We start from the raw sequence: 22084 nt of genomic DNA on the forward strand, positions 1-22084 counted from the left end.
TTATAGTTTTTAAGTTAATCATAGTATCTAATAATGTAATTTTCAATGAACTTGGTATTTTTCTAGCAAAATCTGAGAGAATCATGTGAGCCATTTTCACTATTTTTAGCCTTAGATAATGTACAAGTGTAATTTTTTGAATTTCGGTTTTTACTTTTTCACAATTGTGTGATTTTGGCCCCTAAATTTAAAATGAGCTATTTTGACTCTCTGCTTTACTCAATTTTTGCATTTACTAATCTTCCATGCACATTTGACCAATTTTGGCCAAAAAAGGATGATGTGTCATTTCCATGTGTTTGCCACGTGGAAATTAACATATTTAATTAAAAAGAAAGAAGAGGAAATCACTTGACCACTCACCCAATCCTTATTCTTCCTCCTTCCATCACAGATCAAAACCTTCATTCTTTTTCATTTTCACATTCTCATCTTTTTTGTGTGATAATTTACTCAAATGCTTTTGCAAGTGGTCGCACATGTGGTTTTGCTTTTTGGTTAACCTCTTATTCTCATATGATTAATAAATGCAAAAAATGGTAAAGTCGATGGTTCAAAATTGCTCATTATAAATTTTGAGAGTCAAAATCGTATAATTGTAAGATTTAAAGGTCAAAAGTGCAATTAAATCAAATGAAAAATGAGTGCAAGCAGAGTATTATCTCTTTTTTATTTTACAATAACTCATCTCAGATATTAAAACAATTACAAAATAACTTTACCGACTTCTCAGGACACCTTCTCAAAGTTCTGGTCCTTCTCATCGAGTTATTATTTTAACATACAACAATTACGAGTCTTTGTATTAAACAAAATAGATGACTGCGGTCTCATGTCAAATTATAAAATTTGATATTTTGGTGTGAATTGATTCTACCTCGTATTTTATACTTGTGTCCAATAATATTTTTATTTTTTTTATAATTGTATCCAATAATATGGCAGCAACATATTTTTACAATGTCCATTCAAAAAAAAAACATATTTTTACAATGTAGCATTAAATGTATGTGTAACATGACAACAGCATATGTTACTTAAATCCTAAGTTTGATTAGAATTTTATTTCCTATCCTTTTCATTTTAAATAGCTGTACATGTCTTCTTTGACTTATACTACATAGTTTGAAATTTTGTTTCTATATATAGTGTAAATGTTAGGCAGCTTACAAGATTTCCTGTGTATATCATATAAGTTTTTCAACTTTCCTCCGGCGTTGTGTCTCCCATAAATTTTGGGATATTTGTTTGTTCATAACAAGAGTAATATCGAAGAAAAAAAGAGAGTCATATTTGTATGATGAAGGGGTTATGAAGTCCAAAGTCCTCCCTTTATAAATACTATTGTTAGACTATCAGAACACTGGCTCCACTTTACCGAAAAAGCAATTTTTTTGTATAATATTTTACCGACAAACATTATAATAATGCTCCATCACTATAATAGTCATAACAATGCAAACAACTGCCTTATAGGTATAATTTAAATCCTCTAAAGAAAAAGTATAACTTAAATATTTCATAATATAATTATTGATCTCCACAATTAAATAATCGGAGGTACTCTTTATAAAAAATTAATTAATTGGATGTAGTCCAAGTCAGCTAAGCATACCAAACTCTTGCCCATGTGATTCGGATATAGTCTGATTAGAACTACATATAATACTAGTTTTTTTAATAGAAAAATTATTTGGTATGCTTAGTTGGACATATAAAAAATAGGACAATATTTTATTTGAAGGAAAAAAAAAGATAATATCAAATAATTGAATTATGAGTGCATGTTCACTCAATAAAATTCAACCATATTTTATCTGCAAGAGTGTATATACTATAATACTAGAAATCGTAGAACAAATCTTTTTTTTTATTCACAAAATACAAAATCTTAGAAACCTTATTTTAATTAATGCCCTACACTTTGTTTTTACATGTAATGCTGGGGTCCTTATAGAATTTTTAAAAATAAGCTGGTGGAGATAACAAGAACCCGGAAAAATATTATACTACTATCTTTTTTCAGAGGCAAAATAATTTTTTTATCTTGAGTCAGTTGAAAGATTTTGAAACATCACGTACTACTTCATGACTGTGTTCAATTGGGACGATGTCCAATTATTAAAGCAACAAACTTAAGGCTCTCCATTTAATTAAATCACAACTACTCCTGTAATTTAATAATACACGTGGCACCACCAATTTAGCTTTTGATTTATTGATTTGAGTCAGTTGGAATATATTTTGCAATTGTAAGGAGGCTTTTTACTAGAGCAAAATACTAGTAACAGTGTTGAAGAGACTGAGGAGCGTTATAAGCGACAATAGGTTAAACGTCTATGATCCGTTTAGAGAGAGACATCACATTCTTACCCAAAACTTTAAGGCAATGTATCTCCTATCTTATATATCAAACATTTCCTCCATTTCTAGTCAATGTAAGATATAATCACTCACACTTGATTTCCAACAATCTTTCTCTCAAGTGTGACACACCCAGATGATCCACATTAGGAGCCGCTCACACTCTCCCATCGAGCATGACTCTGATACCAATTTGTTGGAGAGTATGGGGAGCATTGGGAACAACAATGAGCTAAACATCTAGGATCCGCTAAGAGAGAGATACCACACTCTTACCTAAAATTGAGTTTATGGATCTCATCTCTTATATATCCAACATTTTCTCAATTTTTAGTCGATATGAGACATAATCACGCACGTTTGATTTCCAACTACTAATATATCGCTAACGCAATTCCAAACTTTTGAAAATAAGATAGGGTTTGTGGGTGTCGAGTTCCCACGTGCAACACAAACACTATTGTAAGTAACATCATTATGAATAAGTGGAGTTATTAGTGGCAAGATCCAAGATCTATTGTCTATACACAGGACCTATGCAGAATATTAATGTTTCTTTAATTAAAGGCAATATTATACTACTACTATGTACCGTGTAGGTTTTATCTTAATATATGTGGTTGCTACTATGTTAGCCCGATAATTAGCCAAGTGGGGTTAAGGCTTAAGAGTTTTTTTTTTTTTGGTTACAAGGGCTTAAGAGTTTGCAACTAGTAGTTAATTAGCATCGACGTAGGGTGTCCCTAACATGCACTCATAGGATGAAACCATTACAAAATATTAATGGACATAACCTAGGCTCGTGTAGTTCACCAAACATTGTATTTATTTTTCTGTCTTACAGTGGAAACAAAATATGGACACAAGACAATCTAGAAATTTTAGCTTATGGGGGTCCAGACTATTTATCATAAATATTTATGCAAAAACATACATCAATCATCGGTGATAAAATGACGACTTCGTTATAATTAAGCAAAATAATTTGAAGAATGCAAATTTATGGAATTATTTAACCAAGAAAAATTGTAGACACCTTATTGAATGTTGTAAGATATATTTATTTTGAACACTATGAAGTATATCACTTTTATGTATGTGACGAGACAATCATAATTAAAAATCCACCTTTCATTGGTAGCACATTTGATCATTCACAAATTCATAGGTCTATAAACTTCATTTCAACCATGGACATGTTTTAGAAAACTGATCACTAGAATAAACAACAATGATATAATTTTTAAGTTGTTTGTCAAGCCTCGTAAAATCTACATAAGAAAGCTTTTAAGGATAAAACCGAATCAATCCAAATATCCAATCGATTTCTCAATGTCAATAAATCACTCTTTATTACTCATTCGAATGATGTTCTTAAATTATTACTCATTCGAATGATATTCTTAAAAACAGAATCAAAGAATCAAAAGTAAGCCCATTTTTATTTTATTTTTTTATATTATAAGTGTAGTGTGCAGAGAAGTTTTTTTTTTATGGAATGTGCAGAGAAGTTAATTTTTTTTCCCATTTGGCGCCCAATAACCTCTTTATTTCTCATTTGAAGCATCACTTCTATTACTCCTGCTCTAACATATACTCCATCGTTTTAAAATGAGTGTCGTTTTAGCTAAAAAAAATTGTTTTAAAATGAATGTCACTTTCAGTTTCCACTTTCCAATGCAATAATAACTTTTTCTTTTCAATTGTACCCTTCAATTAATATTATGTTACACTACCTCCAAAGTATTATTTTTTCTTTAATGAAAACAAACCAATAATTGATTAGGATAATTTGGTAAAATTGCTACAACATTTGACTACTTTATTTCATTCCTTAATCTGTGTGCAATTGGCTAAAACGACACTCATTTTGAAACGGAGTGAGTATAATATTTCTTTGTAAAAGTTTCCATCAAAAACCAAAACCCCTCAAGAGAAACAAGAAAACAACATCTCAACCCAAAATTGTAAGGGAATTTTGGAGTGAAAAAGCAAAGCACTTGGTACATTGAGGAGATGTTGATGTTTTGTCTTAACCACAAAATTTTGTTGAGACTTATAAGGAAAAGATAGTTGAGTATATACAACATTCACATAACTCGGTGGACCTGATTTTCCCTTCTTGTAACCAAAAGGATATCCATGAAACTTCAAGTATCTGTCCTTGATGTATCCAAAAATACCACAATGAGTGCAAAGAGGACTATCTTTCTTTCTAGCTTTTGGATTGGAACTAGCGAATTCTTGACATGCAACAGTAACAATATTGATGGTTCGTTGTTTTTATTCTTGGATCACAAAAGAAAAATGTGGCTAATGGAAGGAAAGTAATCCATAAGTAGTATCTGGCTACAAATTTGACTAAAATCCTCATTTAGGCCGAGCTAAATAAGTAAGTTTATGCTCACGATTAATATGATCAACTATAGAGTATTAACTTCATCACATTCACGATGATTAATCAAACAGAACTTGGCCAATTCCTTCCAAATTCCCTTGATCTTGGAGTAATAATAACCAACAGAGAGAGAGAGAGAGATCCTTGAGTGCATTTAATGAAGTCCTTGCATAATTAAAATAATTAAGGGCCATTATGAAGATAAAGTCTACTCATGCTATAGATGATGTCTCGAATTTATCACCGAGGAATACAAGAAAACGGAAATGAATTTGCAAGAAAAAGTGGTGATCTTTCTATACAATATTTCCTCCGTTTTAAAACGAGTGTCGCTTTAGCCAAAAAAAATTGTTTCAAAATGAATGTCACTTTCAGTTTCCAATGCAATAATAACTTTTTATTTTCAATTGTACCCTCCAATTAATACTCTGTACACTACTTCCAAAGTATTACTTTTAAAACTAACCAATAGTTAATAAGGATAATTTGGTAAAATAATCATTCTCTTTCTTTTAATCATTGTATTTCTTAATATGTGTGTAAACACCCAAAACGACACTCCTTTTAAAACAGATGGAGTATTAAGTTTTTATATTGGACATATTTCATCCTTACAAAATTGACTTGTAAGATGATGAGACTATTAATAGTATTAGTATTAATACCAACAATCTTTCCCTCCAATGCGAGTCAATTCATTCTTACGGATATGCTTCCCCTCAATGAGGATTTGATACCAAAGTTGTATCATGAAGGGAGTCTGAGAATTATCACATTGAACTTTGAACAATCACATAAGTGAACACACCACATTTTGACTCAAAATATTAAGTAGTTCAATATTAAGTAGTTCAATTTATGGACTCTCTCACCCATTCATGGACTTTCCAAATTAATTCACCAATGTAGAATTATTACTAGAGGTCATATACTTGGCTAATCAATCAACACAAACGTATGAATCACGTAAGAAATGAATTAAGACTTGGTCCCAAATGCGGTTACAGATAACTCTAATGTGATCAATAATTGGACCAATATAAAGTTGAGTGTGAAGAATACCATCTTTCACCATCAACAAGGCCATTTGAAATTGAGAATAAGATTCACAAATCACTTTCAATGGATACGAGTTAAAATATTCTTTACTTAGTATACATTAATTGAAAAGTTAAAATATATTAAAATAATGATAAGTAAAAATAACATAATTCTTATTAAATCTACTATTGTTTGAGAGTGTTATTGTAATGATAGTTTTTTTTCTTCTTTTGCCCCCTCCATATAAATATAAATAGGAGAGAGAGATGTTGCATGAAAATGATAATGTACATGTGAGCTGGGATGGAAGTGATGATGAGAAAGAAGCAAACAACTCTGCATTCTTCTGCTGCACAGTACTACAGATATATACTGCAGTACCATCTCAGTTTTCTACCTATTTAATGGCTTCTGTATTTTTGGTGCTAAATGAGAGAGTAACCACTGGCAAACACTTCAAATTGGGAACATGATGATGATTCTTTCTGAATGAAGGGAGAAAAAAGGGTCAGACTCTAGTGGGTGGGGGTCTAGATTTCAAACAGTTTATTCAAGTTATGTTTCCAACCAGACAAGACCAGTTTCTTGGTACAATTTGTTACAGAAACCAAACCAGAAGAATACAAACTTTGGAGTACTAGTTTCATTTCAGCTAAAGGTTTTACTCCCAGAATAGTAATATTACTATAATTATTTGTGATCTCAACTTTCAGATATCTCTATGTGTTGTGTTCTTCTTCCACGACTCTTCAAGAAAAACTGTTTTCGTTCCCCTTTCCTTTTATGCCTATTTTAAGCTCAAATTCAAGTTCAAGTTTCTTTTGTTTATTTTTGGTTACATAAAGTAGACGAGTTGGGCTTCGAGGATCCATCAGAGTCGGTCCAGACCTCAACGGAAGTTGAACCACAATGTTACGATTTTGTGGGTGAGTCAACTTCTTACGAGTCGATATTTGCAGACATGTCTTAAGTTTTTGAAGATAAGCAGAGAAAAAATTTGGATTCAGACAACTGCAATGAATTTTCTCTTTTTTTTGGCAGTGCAGAAAATTTGATCCAAGTTGTCCATAGTTCATTGGTTGAATTATTTCAATTAAATGACTCATCGATGGATCCAAGTTGTCCATGAATTTTCTCTTTTTAACAGTGGAAATTAACCACTGGTTCTTCCAATAAGGGAAGGGACCCCCAATTCTTTAGTACTAGTCTTCTTTTGTGATGACCGTTCTTCTTTGATTGTTTGGCCCAACTCAGTGTACTCTTTCTTTTTTTCTCTAAAGGGAGTGTACTGTCTTTTTTCCATGACACGCAAAGTTTAATGTACTATGATTGAGAGAGAACGATATCGAAAATGACTTGAAAACAAAGTAGAAAAAAATAAAATAATTTATAGCACATTTGTTTTTATTGTTATTTTATAAAATATCATTTTTATGTTATTTTAAATTTGTAAGGTATCTACTATATATTTTGTTATTAGTTTGAGTCAAGAAACTATCAAAATAATTTTTGATGAAACAAACTAGTACTATAATTATTCTCTAGTTGCTTGAATTGAATAAAAGATCGTTCAGTTTTATTTTTTATTTTTTACTCTATGTATCTCTCTCCCTTTCCTTGTGGTCAACCACAATTTAGACATTACTCCCTCAGTTTCAAAATGAGTGTCGCTTTAGCCAAAAAAAATTGTTTCAAAATGAGTGTCGCTTTCAGTTTCCAATGCAATAATAACTTTTTCTTTTCAATTGTATCTTCCAATTAATACTCTGTACACTACTTCCAAAATATTACTTTTAAAACTAAGCAATAGTTAATAAGGATAATTTGGTAAAATAACCATTCTCTTTCTCTTAATCATTGCATTTCTAAATATGTGTGTAAACACCTAAAACGACACTCATTTTGAAACGGAGTGAGTATTAAATTCAAAACAATTTATGGCACTACTATATGAAATCTTAGCGAGAGGTTACTAGATATTGTTCTCAGTTACAGTCATTATTATTTTTCTATTAATAAAAGCCAATATGGTCCCAACTATTAATTGATTTATTAAGGGAAGAGCCCACCACCATTTTCTACCCATTCCCGTTTTTTTTTTCTTCCTCAATTTGTTATACAATGAATTTCAAAAGTCCAACTCACATGATTAGTTATTGAGATACTTTTTTAATTTCCTTCATGGGTGAGATTTTTCTGTGTCTCCCTCACATAGTGACTAAAGAGCCTGCTTGTTCCACTTTCTCAAGTAATCAAAAAACAAATACTAATGTATATTTTATTTATCGGTATACCGTATATGAATTCATCTCCCTTTCAAATCTTTTCAAAAAATCTTTTCCTTTTCAAACATAGTTGGCAAAGCTTTAGTCCATTATTTTTTTTATAACTTATCCTTTTAATTAAATAAATAACTTTTGAAGCTACATCAGTGTTTTATGGAAACAATGCTAGCTACGTGGATTTACGGTTTACCTTGCAGCTTAAATGCATGGCCCTACACCCATTAGGCCTCACTACTACTTTATATATGCCGTGAGGTGTTACCCACATATATATGCACGATCATTCTTAATCGTTTCACATGTGATATCTGGCTGTTTCATATAGTTTTAGTCTTTTAATGGAGCACTACTATTTTTACAAGGAATTTTACAAGAAAGATAACAACCATACATGAAAATATGATTCTTGACCAACCAAATTATGACTTGCCAAGTTGCCATACATAGGAAATTGAGTAACTATTATTTATAAAGTTTTACTTCCTTCCACATAGCATTATCTCATTTCTTGTAACACTCATTCATACCAATAAACAATTTCTTTTGGTACAATAGAAGGCAAAGTCCAAGCAAATAACATTCTTAAACATTCAACCTCCGGATACATCATCGAATACAATGAGGTCAATGTTGGGTGCGATCATGATTACAGTTTTCAACCTATGCAACAAACTTTTGGATAACCCAAGTAGGGTTTGTCTGGTCTAGTGAACTCTCCCTCAAAAATAGACTTGTTTCGCCAAGTCAACAAGTGTGAACATGTGATTATAGAATTTGTTTGCCGCTCCATCCTAGATCCCTGTAGGTGCCTTTCAAGATGTTATCAAACATCCAAAATCCCTGTCAATGCAATCAAGAGAAAGAAAAGAGGAGTGTTATTTGAACATCCATTTGGTTGACAACTTATATGACAACCATAATTTACAAAGAAAAAGTAGGTATTTGCACGAAAATCAAAGCAATAGAGAGATAAAGTAAAAAGTAATGTGAGTATGAGAGAGAAAGTTGTCACAAAATTTGTCATAAAATGGATGTTCAAATATCATTTCTCGAAAGAAAATGAGTAATATCAAAGGAAGAACTAACACGGTTCATATCTGAGGTGCAGGGCCGTCCCTAAGAATTCGGAGGCTCGGCTCTGGGAATGAAAAGAGGCCAGTGATAAAATCAAAACGTATTTTTTTTAAAAGAGCAATGTTCTATTTATATTTTTTAAAAGATAAATATAAGGTGTCGTATATATGCGGTACACCCAAAGGTGAAAATGACTACCGTATACATGAGGAACCTCCACCTAACACCAAAAGCAAGAGGACCTAATTCTAATAGGCCTAAAAGACTAAAACAAGGGGACAGAAAATGGTTGGGGGTATTAAAAAAAAATGGAGGGCAGTAGTACTAGTGAGTATTAATTTTTTTTTTAGGCCCATGGCTGAGGGAGGTCCAGCTCTGTTGAGCTGTTTGCACCCCCTCAGGGTCGGGCCTGCTGAGGTGAGACCATGGATAGATGATCCCCAACTAATTCTTCTCATGTTCCAATGCTACTCAAATATTATTGATATTATCCTAACAAAAAGAAAATCACAATGAGAGATGATTTGGAATAACATAATGCTAAATAAGTAGTGTAATGATCGTGCCCAACTGAAATACTTCGAAAATCAAACAACAATAGCATCATTAATACTTGGCCAAATACCTCCCCGGGTCCTTTAAGTTTCACGTTTGTTTCAGATAGGTCCTTTAAGTTTCTAAGGTTTCAGATAGGTCCTTTAAGTTTCGAGTTTTTTTCGGATAGGTCCTTTAAGTTTCTAAGGTTTCAAATAGGTCTTTAAGTTTTGAGTTTGTTTCGAGTTTGGCTTAACGGACAGATCAACATTGGCTTAATGGAGGTCGATAGAAAGGATTTGTCTGAAACAAACTCGAAACTTAAAGGACCTATCTGAAACCTTAGAAACTTAAAGAATCTATCCGAAACAAACTTGAAACTTAAAGACCTATCTGAAACCTTAGAAACTTAAAGGATCTATCTGAAACAAACATGAAACTTAAAGGACCCGGGGAGGTATTTGGCCTTAATACTTTCCTCCCTTTTCCCTCTCTTCATCCAAAAATTGAATATCAATCTTGTTTATTGTTTAAACTGGACCGATTCTAAATTCTGCCACGCAATAGGGATGAATAAATTCTTCTTCATGAAGTTATCTCAGTTTTTTCAAATAATTACACTTTCAGTATCTCACAAGTACAATTTGGATTAGGGATGGCAATTGGACCCATACCCTATGGGCACCCGCAAAAAATACCCGCTTTCATGGGTTCGGGCTTGGGTATGGGTAATTACCCGCAGGTTTGAATGGGTATGGGCACGAGTATGGGCACTGTACTACCCAGCCCCGCAACCCGCATGTATGTATTTATATAATATGATAAATAATTTATTTATTTTTTGTGTACAATTAATTAATTTATTTAACTATTTAAGCCTAACCCTAAAACAGCTTAATGCAACTTAATAAAAACTTTAGTAACAATTTATTATGACTTTAACATGCAATTGCAACTTTTTAACGTATAACTGATGTAAAGTATCTATTTTTTCTTTCTTTCTAGGGATATTTTGGATGTTTTTTTATTTGGCTAAATACAACGATTCATACTATTTTATTAGTTGATTTGAAATTTTTTGGATCATAATTTTATTTCAATTGTGGTTATCTAATTGTCTTTTCATGGTTAAAGTGCGGGTAATAGGTGCGGGTATGGGCACTTAAGTACCCATAGGGTATGGGAAAGGGCACTAAAGGTCTTGCCCACGAGGGTATGAGCTCGGATACGGGTATTTTTTACAAACGCGGATATGGAGATGGGTACTATAGTACTCTGTCCAGTTGGATACCTATTGTCATCCCTAATTTGGATAATAAAAAAATTCAAAGACATTAAATATGTTGAAGCGCGAATTTAAACTTGCAATTTTCTACTTCTCAACACTTAGTGTTAATAAATTTCGTCGCTACACTCTTCAAAAGATAAACAATACTCCTAATATAGATTATCTAAAAGTGTGAGACAAAAAAGGCAACACAAATAAGTTTTATGAGTTTTCAAAATGTGTTCAGAAAAGAAGGAAAAAAGAGTCCAAGTAGCTTGACTATTTGCTATCACTGATTAAATCAAAGGGTAAGCTACACTGCTTATACTTCCCAACTAAAAATATTATAATTTTTTTGACACAACTAAGGGTCTGTTTGGTAAGGCCACCGAAAGAGCTTATAGCTTATAGCTTATAGCTTATAAGCTCGTTTGACAAAAAAAGCTCTGTTTGGTAACACCTTTTCACCATGAGCTTATAGCTTATTTCACGAGCTTATAAGCTATTTTTAAGAAGCTATTCCAAGTAGCGTTTGAGCTTATAGCTTATAGCTTATCATTTTTTGTTCCTATTTTACCCTTATCATTTTAACTAAAACTCATTTTTACCCTTTATAACTTTTATTATAATTAAAACATGATATGTTTTCAATTCCAAGCTGAAACGTCGATAATAAAATAAACGCTAAGCTGAAGTGATTTTCATCCCCAATTTTTTGTCTGAATTTTTTTGTTTCATTTAACAAACAGTTTTTTTTACGTTGCTTATGAATTTAACCGTTTTTTTTGTTACTTATGTATTGTACCCTTCCAAATAAAATGAATAATGAATTGAATGTGTATCGAATTGTTTTTAAAGAAAAGTTTATAATTTTATTGGTAAGATTATAATTTAAAATGAATAGATGGAAACATATTTAAAACAAAATTTCATTGAAAAGGAATTAATTTAATAATAATACATAATATATATTAAATTACTAAATTCTACATATCTTAACTATTTTGTCAAAAAAATATTTTGAATATTAATTGATATAAATTTTACTATGAATTAAAAATGTCCTTTTACGTCATTTTACATTAATCAGCTAGTTGAACCGCTAATTTTACCAAACACTTCAACTAGCTTATCAGTCATCAGCTAGCTTATCAGCTAAAAGCTATCAGCTAGCTTATCAGCTATCCGCTATTTTTACCAAACAGAGCCTAAAAATATTAATAAAACATACTTTTAGGAGATATTGGGGTGGTGGTGGGGTTAGGGAGGTGCTAGAAGTCGTAGTTGATTTTAGGTATGGTGAACTTTTTTTTTTTTTTTTTTTTTTTGGATTAAGGTGTGGCGACCTTGAGTCTTAGTCTTATCTTTCAGCATTCACAAGTTGGTAATGGGGGTATGGTGACTTTGCTTCTTCCATTAATTTGGGGGTCCCTCCCAATGAGAAAAAGGACACAATATTGTCTTTTTCGGTTTATCAATAGGGAACCAAGTGAAGATCTCTATGCTTTATCTTTGGACCCTCATAAAAGAAACAGATAAGTGAATGTATGAAACTGAATAAAAGCTTGCAATCTCAAATTCCCCTTCTTCTTTTTTTAAAGGCTAAAGTGCAACTTTGACCCCTTATCTTTCAAAAAGTTGCGATTTTGGCCCCCTAACTTTGAAAACTACAATTTTGGCCCCTTAACTTTGAAAACTGCTGAGAAGGCGACACGTGTCCAAAAAAAGGGGCCATTTTGAAAAGATAAGGGGCCATAATCGCAACATTTTGAAAAGATAAGGGGTCAATAGACATATTTCCCTTAAGTTAGGGGGTTAAAAGAGCATATTTCCCTAAACATGGGGGACCAAAATTGTAGTTTTCATACTTAGGGGGCCAAAATCGCAACTTTTTGAAAGATAGGGGGTCAAAGTTGCACTTTAGCCTTTTTTAAACTATCCTGCAATTTCAGCACAGCAAGGAAGTAGATCCAATATTCACTTTATGCTGATGGAAAAAGTGATAGTTAAAAAATGAAAATCTGTGTCATCTTCATTGCTCATCTTTTGCAATTGAACTGGTCCAACATACCAAAGTTAAAATTATATTGCATAATTGATTTTTTTTTCTTTCAAAAAACATAAAAGAACTGAAAAGCTTTTGATAAAGGCAATTCCCTCCCATAAAGTGAAAAAGAAAATCTACAAATCAAAACAGTAGCTTCTAATGCAAGTCTTTAAATTGAATTGGCTGAATAAAACAAACAAGGTTGAAGCATGAGGGTAGATAGATACCAGATAGAGTATTTCGAGTTCTATTGCAAAGCAAAGAGAAGAATTGGAGCATCCTTTGAGAAATCTAAAAGAAAATATAAAGACATTTAGTCACACGTGTAATGTATTAACAAGAGTGAACCTTTTCACATCATCACAGGTGTGATGTCAGGACCCGCAATGTGTTGCTGCTTTAAGTTTGGTTCTGAAAGGCATAAACGGTGTGATGACTTATGTGGGCCATTGTTCTGTCTCAAGGTGGGGACCCTCCATCAAGGACAAACACGGAAACCAAATTTCTCCTATTAAATTTATAGATGGAAAAGGAAAGAAACTACCATACCAATTACCAAGCATGTAGACATAATTTAACCTCATTTATGTACACCATATACTTATTACATCTTAGTACGTAATAAGCAATATGATCATTCAGAAAATAGTCATAGTACACACAAGCCAAACGTGGGATGCTGACAGTAGAGATAAGCACACTTCACAGAAAAAGAAAAAGTATAACGTGAAGGTGCTTTAGAAATGCATTTTTTATATTCTACCACATAATAATCAAAGACAAAACCGCCCTTGGAACATTTTGAGTACACTTGAGCTGCCAATTATGTATTTATGTATATCTAGCTTCCCTAGTTTTATTCACTCAAGTCAAAATAAACAACTAGCCACGTCCACATCTCCCAAAAAAGTATCTTCATTTTCATTGGAATTGCCATAACTTATTTTAATTGATTCACATATTGCAATTTGCATCCCACACGTCACTGTAACTTGGAGAAAAGAAAATCAATGGAAATATCTCCCACGCCAGCAAAGCATGAAGGAAATCATATTTTTTATCTTCAAAACATATTTGAGGATATCACTAATCTATTATATCAGCCAGACACGTACATGTTCAACCTTCTCCACATGAAATTGTCAAAAAGATGCTTACTGCTCTTGCAGCCTAGAAGACAAAAAAAATGACAAAAGAAAAAGAGGATAAAACATAAAAGGTAAACTCCACTTCATCCCCAAAAGAGGAAAATGCGGTTCTATCCCTCCCTTCCTTCCCATCTTTTCTATCCTTCACATCAGGGAGAGGAGAAAAACTTCAGAGGTGGAAGTAAAAGGCGCTTAAACAATTCTTGCTCTTCAGCACAATGCCTCGTGAAATTATTTATCTACTACGAAAGCAAATTGCCATCAATTACAATACAACAAAGAAAATAATTGCAAATAACAGCAAAAGTGACAGGTACATTGCATTTTGAGCAATAATACTCAACACACAGGTCCACAATATATCAAAAGAGATAATATAATAACAGTTTTATAGGTGGAAGATTTTGAACTTCAACCATGCCTCCTGGCTCCTGCTGGTACCTCATGCATTCTATTAAGTTTATTTAGAATTAAAAAAGTTAGGGGGGACCCTTAACCACATCTTCTAAAAAACCAATCGAATTTTGATTAGACTTAATGATCAACCTTGTCAGATTATAAACAAAAGTGTACAAATGAATTACTAAACACAACTCATGCACATCAAAGTTCTGGTCGATTTCCCATCCAAAATTGTGGAATTCAAATCATCTTGTGTTGGCCGCGGTCAACTCGAGCTTGCTCGCTTCTTCCATATCTTCTTCTCAAGCCGTAGAGGAGCAGGGCAAAAAACGGCATCAACATCTCGGCCCCGCTACAGAAGATACCATCTTTTCTTTACCGACTTCAAAATGTATAGCTCATTCAGTTACTTTTCTTCTTTGCTCACCACATGCACATGGGGTGCAACCAAGGGATGATATTGTTCTACTCACCTGCTGGTTGTTTCTGCTCTGCTGGCTTCACTTGAACTGCTGTGGGCACTGGTTGAACATTATAGAAGCCAGCTTGAACAAATTGATGGTGGTTCCCAGAAGGAGGCATCACACTAAACTGGGAAGGATGCAGAAGACCCTGTGTGTTCAAGGCACTGCCTTTTGAATTGTTTGCAGCTGCACCATTTGAGGATGTGCCACCAGAGCCCTGCCGTTGCATTTGCTGCTCAGGGCCACGCCGTTGAAGATAATACGGCCCAGTTGTAGCTGAGGTGGTGGAGGTGGGACTATTGGATTGTGTGACTTGGGAGTGCATGTAAGGATTTGAGAAGAACATTTGGGCCTGTTGTAAGTTCTGCTTTGATATTTGTTGATGTTGTTGCTGCTGTTGTTTTTGTTGCTGTTGTGACAATTGTGATTTACTCCCACTGTTGGAAGAAGTTATCTGAGGGCCACTGAGGATTGAAGGCACATTCCTCCCACCAACAGGTGAGGATTTACGGGTTGGCATAGTAGGAGAGTTTTTGGGTTGCTGAGAGGAGAGGGAACTAGTTTGGCTAGTTTTGTTATTTGTTGATGTTGAATTTGTTGTCCTTGGGCTGCCAGTGTTCTTGGACATCGATGAATTTGTTGGTGAGCCAACCATAACTGGAGGAGATGGTGACTGGGTGGAGCTTGCGGTCTGCACTTGTGGTGTGGATGATTTTGGATTTGCTGCAAAAGATATTTGTGTGTGGCCCTGTTGGGAACGAGCTTGCTGCTGTGGGGGATTTTTAACGGACGATGACGGTGGTGAAGCCATAGTCTGAGGTGACAGAGAAGTGTTGGTTACCCTTGCTGAATTCTTCCACTGAGGTGACTGAGTAACAACTGTGTTGCTGCTCTGTACTAGGCTTTGAGGAAATGCAGATACAGCATTGGGAAACTTGGTGGATATTGAAGATGTAGAAGGAAGATTATCAGAGTAGATACTGCCATTACTTGTCGATGGTGTCTTATTTCGAGCCGCGGCCACAGCTGCAGCTGCAAATTGATTCTGCTTTTGAAGTTGTAGAATTTGCTGATTTCGCTGCATTTGTTGCTGAGAACCAGCTGCATTGGAGTTGATGGCGGAAGGCATACCAGAAGCAGAAGCCCGGGAAGAAGCAGAACCAAGGTTGAGACTACGACCTGAGCTATCAATGACATTGTTGCAAGCAATTGACGTCATTGAGGGATCAGCCACATCTGACCTGGCAAAAGCAATGTTTTGTCCCCCTGTTGCTGGAATTTTTCCGGATATGGCTTTTCTGTCTTCTTCAAGATTAGATGAATTAACTACATGTTTTCCTTCTTCAGCTGCATGGAAACTCTTCTTAAGCTGAGCACTCGCAGCTTGTGCAGCTGCCATTAGCTGATAGTTATGACTGCTCTGCATAATTGAATGATTCTGCGCAATTGATGAGAGGTCAAGTGCAGTTGCTCCATTGCTAGATGCAAATGGCATGGCAAATGCCGGAGAAGTTTCACCTCCAGCCTTTGAACCAGGGTGCTGTTGCTTCTTTTCACTGTGATTACCATTAGAACCTGCACCACTCATTGCAGTTGTCATCAAGGCAAAGTTTGGTGTCTGCATTGGCATTGCAAAATTCTGGCCATAAATATTCATTGCAGCGCGATTATGACGACTGTCAGCAGTAGATGGACTATCTTCACATCCCATCTCAGACTCAACTTGACGGGCAGCGTTTGAAGTGTGGTGATTGTGCAACTGCTGCCTATGCTGCTGTTGTTGCAACTGTAGAATCTGCGATTGTGGGTTTTTTGTGACGGGAAAACCTTGTAGGCTTCCACTACCACCACCATTGGATCCACTAGCATTATTAGCCTTTTGTTGCTGATTTTGTGCATGCTTTTGGGAAGAGGAGGATCCAGTGGAGATAGTGGTATTTGGATGACCCTGTTGGCTCTGCTGTGACTGAGCAGGAGGTTGCTGTGATTGAATCTGTGAAGGATGTATCATTTGAGAAGGATAAAAAGAACCATTGAAGAAGGGAAAAGCTTGAGCAGGATTTCCACGATATCCAGGTGGACCACCAACATGCGCTGGAATTGGAAATGGGTAAGCATTATTCTGCAAGATGGCCATGTACTGAGTTTCATTGCCAGACATATTTGGATAGGTGAAACTCATCGTTGGGGGAGCAGGAGCAGCAGCCCCAGCTCCTGACGTATTTGGTGGAGCTGAATTGGCTGTAGAGGATGGCGGTCCATTGCTTGTAACTGGCAAAGACTTCACAGATCCAGGTCGAACAGATGCCGCCGCAGCAGCTGCAGCTGCTTGCTGCTGATTCAAGGGGAAGATGAAAGTCGGTCCATGCTGAAATTTTAACAGATCATTAGTTTAAAAAGAAAAAGTACAGAAGTTTTGTTGAGGGAGAAAAAAGATCAAAATTAAAACATACCAAAATGTTACTAGGTGCTGCTCCTGAGGGTAAAGTTTGCTGAAGCAAAATTGGCTTCCTTGAGGAATTATCCACATTGGAAGGCTGAGAACTCTTGTCCTTTCCAATATGACCTGGAAACATGGCAAGGCTAGGCCCTTTGTCTTGAGTAGAGTTTGTTGCCCTGCCATGAACATTACCACTATGCAATTCTGTAGAGGGTACGGGTACAACACTAAGATTGCCGCCGGGCTTAGCACCGTACAAAGATGCAGAACCTGCTGCTGCTGCTGGCCAGAATGGATTCATCCTAGCAATTTGCTGGTTATACAATATCTTTTGAGCAATGTGGCAATGGGTTGCACACCTTTTAGGACGAGGTTGATTGAAAAGAAGATGAGGCGGCTGCAAAAATAAATTAATAAAAAATCTGATTAATTAACAAGAACGCCAATAGTTAAAATTGTTTTTAAGACCATAAAAAAATCAGTGAGCCATGAATATATACCGGTATAGCTGCAGAAGGCATAGTAGTCCCATCCATTGATACAACTCCTTGTAGAGGTGTCATATATCTGATAATGAGAAAGTGAGAAGAGAGTCAACATCAACACATTCCACTAAACTATTACAAATAACCAAAACAAAAAAGAACACAGTAATTAATATGGTCTTACCCCATGGAAGGAAGGCCACCAGGCCAGCTTGGAACATTCATTGGAATGGGCAAAGAATTGGATTGAACTGGAAGGAGAAGAAGAGAAAAACCTCATCAGACACCAAAATCAGCTAAAAAATAACAAAGTATTCACAACTTCAAAAATTGAACTTACCATTTTTCTCTAAGTTTGTTTGCTGCGGCTGCTGCTGCTGCAATTGATGGTGATGTCTTTGAACATTTTGATGTTGCTTCTTGTTAAGATGATTTCCATTGCCATTAGAATCCACTCTATCTGTTTTCTCTAAATCAAGCTGCAAGTCAATGCCTTTTTCTTTTTGCACAATAGGAGCTTTTTGGAATTCATTTTCTTCAGCCTTTGCTTTCACTTTCTCCATTTCCATAACCATCACCTCATCCATTTTATGTGATTTCTGATCCTCCTTCATAACATGCTTCACCTTTTCAACCTCAACTACCGAATTATTCTCAACAACTCTTTCAGGTGAAGATCTCAAAGATGGAGGTGGAGCCTGAAAATCCAACACAAAAAAAAAAAAAAACTTTTTAATTAAAAAACACAACACATGATCAAAGTGTGATAGATGAAGAAAACAATAATCACCATCAGATCTATCTGAAACTTCTCTTTCAGCTGGTTTTCACTCTCAGATATTGTTGGATTCCTGAAAATCCAAAAAATAAAAAATCATTAAAAGTTAGATCAAGATTCAGATTTGATTAATTACAGCAGAACTCACCAAAAAGCTAAACGATAAATTAAAAAAGGAAAGAAAAAGAAACAGTAGAAAAAGTTGATGCTACTCACGCTTTAGTCGCTTTCACATCTTCACGAACATCGTCTACTGCTTGTAACACAGAAGATTCTTTCTTTGGCGACACAGGAGGTACCACCTCTTTACTCAATCCAGCATCTTTTTGCTTCTCTGATTCCTCCGTCAAAACCTTAGCTTCTGATGAAGCGTTGCTCTCTGGTTTAACTGGCTCCGGCGATGGCTGCACCGGAGCTAAATTAGCTGAAATTTCAGGTACAGATCCTTGATTCTTATCCGAATTTGATGAACAAGCTTCCATTTTTGAAGGGTGATCACTCTCAGCCTTTGAAATCGACGAAACCGGACTGCTACGAACACCAAATATAGCTGGATTTTCATCCTCGTGCTTCACTGGTCTCGGTCTTTTCCTCTTTGGTGCTGCAAAATCATAAAAATATAAACACTTAAATCAAATTCGATAATTAGAGTGAAAAAGTGGTTATTAAGATAAAGATTAAGAGATTAAGAACAAACCAACAACAGCTGAAGCTGGAGTTGCAGAAGAACTTGAATTTTGAGGCGGTGAAGAAATTCTTGACTTTGAATCACTAGCAGAAGATTTATTATTATTAATTTCTCGAGAATCAATCTTAATTGAATCGTTCATTTCTTGCTTTGAAGGTGGAATTTGACTTTGTGGCTGTCTCATCATTCCATACAATACTTCAGCAATCTCTATCTCGATCTCATCTTGAACTGATGAAGATGCTTTCGTCGTCACCGATGATGATTTCGGTGGCCGAAACTTTGGTCCTCCTCCTCCACCACCACCATTAACTTTCTGCACCACCAAAACAAGTCAATCACTGTTAGAATAACCCATCAACAACAACACTAACACAGTGATGTGACACCAATAACGAAACTCACTATCTTTTTTCTGATTGAAGCGTTTGAAGATGAAGGTGAAGGTGGAGCTGCTGAAGCTCTCACCGGTGAAGATGAAGGCTGACGGTGGTGATTTTGCTCCGGTACAATTCCACCACCGCTTGAAGCCCAACATTCATGCGACCTTTTCGTTGAAGCTGACAACACAAGAAAAAAACGTTAAAAACAATAAAAAACGAGTTAATTAATGTTCCGTAGATTGTGGATTCGGTTAATTTAATTATTTTAACCTGAACGTGCTTTTCTTGGAACGGAAACTCCGATCATTTCATCAGCGGCTTTCCACGTCGTCGGCGGTGTTGGTCTAAAAACTTTCGCCGGAGGGAAACTTTTCCGATGATGATGATTTGTTAGAGATGAAGAAGAAGAAAGTGTTGAAGGATTCAACGGAAGCATTCTAACTGAACCACTACCACTACCACCACCACCACCACCGTTTCCTCCTCCAACACCACCACCACCGTCTTCATCATCATCATCTTCTTCATCATTAATACTCTCTTCTGAAGTATCCTCTCCACCATCTTCTCTTACACCGTGCATCAACCTATCATTTCTCCTCCTTTTATTTCTTCCCAATCGATCTCTTTCTCTTTCCCTTTCACGATCTCGTTCCTTCTTCCCACTCCCTCGATCTCTTAGCCTCGTTGGCTCTTGCATCTCCATACCTCCATCATCATCTGCAAAAAATAAGAAATGAAAAAAAAACGTTAGAATCAGAGTTTGTGAAAGAGTTTACAAGATCTGAAAGAGAAGAGAAAGAAACCTGGTGAGTCTCTGAGACTGTTAGTTCTATGTCTTCTTCTTGTTAAACCATTCGCTGCCATGGTACTTCTTCTAGCTTCTCTGATTCTATCCATTCCACACACACACACACACCAAGATTTTTTCAACCGATTCAATTATTTTATCTTTCGTGAACCATAATCAAAGGAAACAGAATCATTCACCACCACAAAACACAAAACACAAATTGATTCTGTATTTCAAAGAATTATTATCAGAGAGATCTTAGGGGATGCTGCTATGCTTATCTTGTTAATATTTTCTCTTTTCACGCTGATGCTGCTACACCACTTCTCTCTCTATGTTTTCTCTCTCTTCCCCTTTCTTCTCGCCCTCTTTTTTGTGCTCCAATCTCATCACCTTTCCTCTATTTCACTCCCACTCCAATTACTCTTCAACGGTTACGATTTACCACCGCATCACCGATTGCCATCTACACCCTTCATTTTTCCTCCACATCCAATGGATCTCATTGGCTTTTGCCAACTTGGCAATATCTTAACCGTTCCTTCCACCACTCACGCCTTTTAACCTTTTTCAGCGCGTCATTTCCACGTGTCCCACCTTTCTCGTTGTCTTACACCTTCATCTGCCAATTTGGTACAGTATCTTTTTTATTTAATTAATACTATCTACATATTTTTATATTCAATCAATGCGTACAAATTTGTTAATCCTTTGAATACTTTGCATTTATCTAGGAAATTTAAATGGAAAGGTCACCGGGTATATCCGGTTGCTTATGAACCTTGGTGAAAGCATGAAACACCGCCATCACAAGACATCACAAAATATCGTTTCCACCAGTCAAATACAATTAATTTCAGTTCCACGTTTGCCCCTTTCTCTCTTTCTTTAATCTTTTTTAATATTTTATTATTTCTTAATTCTTAATTTGAGAATGGACTAGACTAGTGGACCCCATTTCTGGAATAAATAAACTCAACCTAAACAAACATTTTCAATTCTACGGACGAGATCCTCGCGTTATCGGTAATGCAAGTTTTATTAATCGTTGGATGGGTCAGACGTGGCAGTGACATTCATTAAAAAAACAAACAGATTCCAATGGACGAGAGAGTCCGACATGGCACCTAAACCAACAGGTTCGGGGAGCGTCCATGGTCCAAACCTTAATCTCACCGTCGATGCTTTCTGATTCTACGGCTAAGATAAGCGCCTAAGCAAGAGTGACTCGGAGTCACGGTCACGGAACTTCCAAGGAGTGTGGACCCCGCTATAGCTGCCGATCTAGAAATTATTTTCTTCTCTTTGGCCTAATTGTCACGTTCGTGAGATGTGGTAGATTCATGACATAAGAACATGGGTCCCACTATTAATACATTTCCGGTAATTAAAAACGTATCTACTAGACTAGCTATGGTCAAAAATTCACACCACAGTTAAAAACATTAAATAATTAAAAAACTTCAATTAATTAATGATAGAGGCAACAAAAC

General features: G+C 35.4%; 1 protein-coding gene across 1 annotated transcript; it reads right to left on the reverse strand.

Moving 5' to 3' along the window:
• Positions 1-14367: 14367 nt before the first annotated feature.
• LOC146958664 (protein TIME FOR COFFEE-like) lies at positions 14368-20968 on the reverse strand. The gene is made up of 11 exons (XM_085740200.1): positions 20605-20968; positions 20069-20518; positions 19821-19975; positions 19425-19731; positions 18944-19328; positions 18740-18800; positions 18290-18647; positions 18134-18200; positions 17965-18031; positions 17478-17861; positions 14368-17392 (listed from the first exon to the last, which is right to left on the reverse strand). The coding sequence occupies exons 1-11, from the start codon at positions 20696-20698 to the stop codon at positions 15026-15028; spliced, it is 4695 nt and encodes a 1564-aa protein (XP_085596326.1). The 5' UTR covers positions 20699-20968; the 3' UTR covers positions 14368-15025.
• Between the last annotated feature and the right edge of the window lie 1116 nt (positions 20969-22084).

Source organism: Medicago sativa, chromosome 1, assembly GCF_051527215.1.
Source record: "Medicago sativa cultivar Bolivia chromosome 1, Bolivia_mono, whole genome shotgun sequence".
Taxonomy (NCBI): Eukaryota; Viridiplantae; Streptophyta; class Magnoliopsida; order Fabales; family Fabaceae; genus Medicago; species Medicago sativa.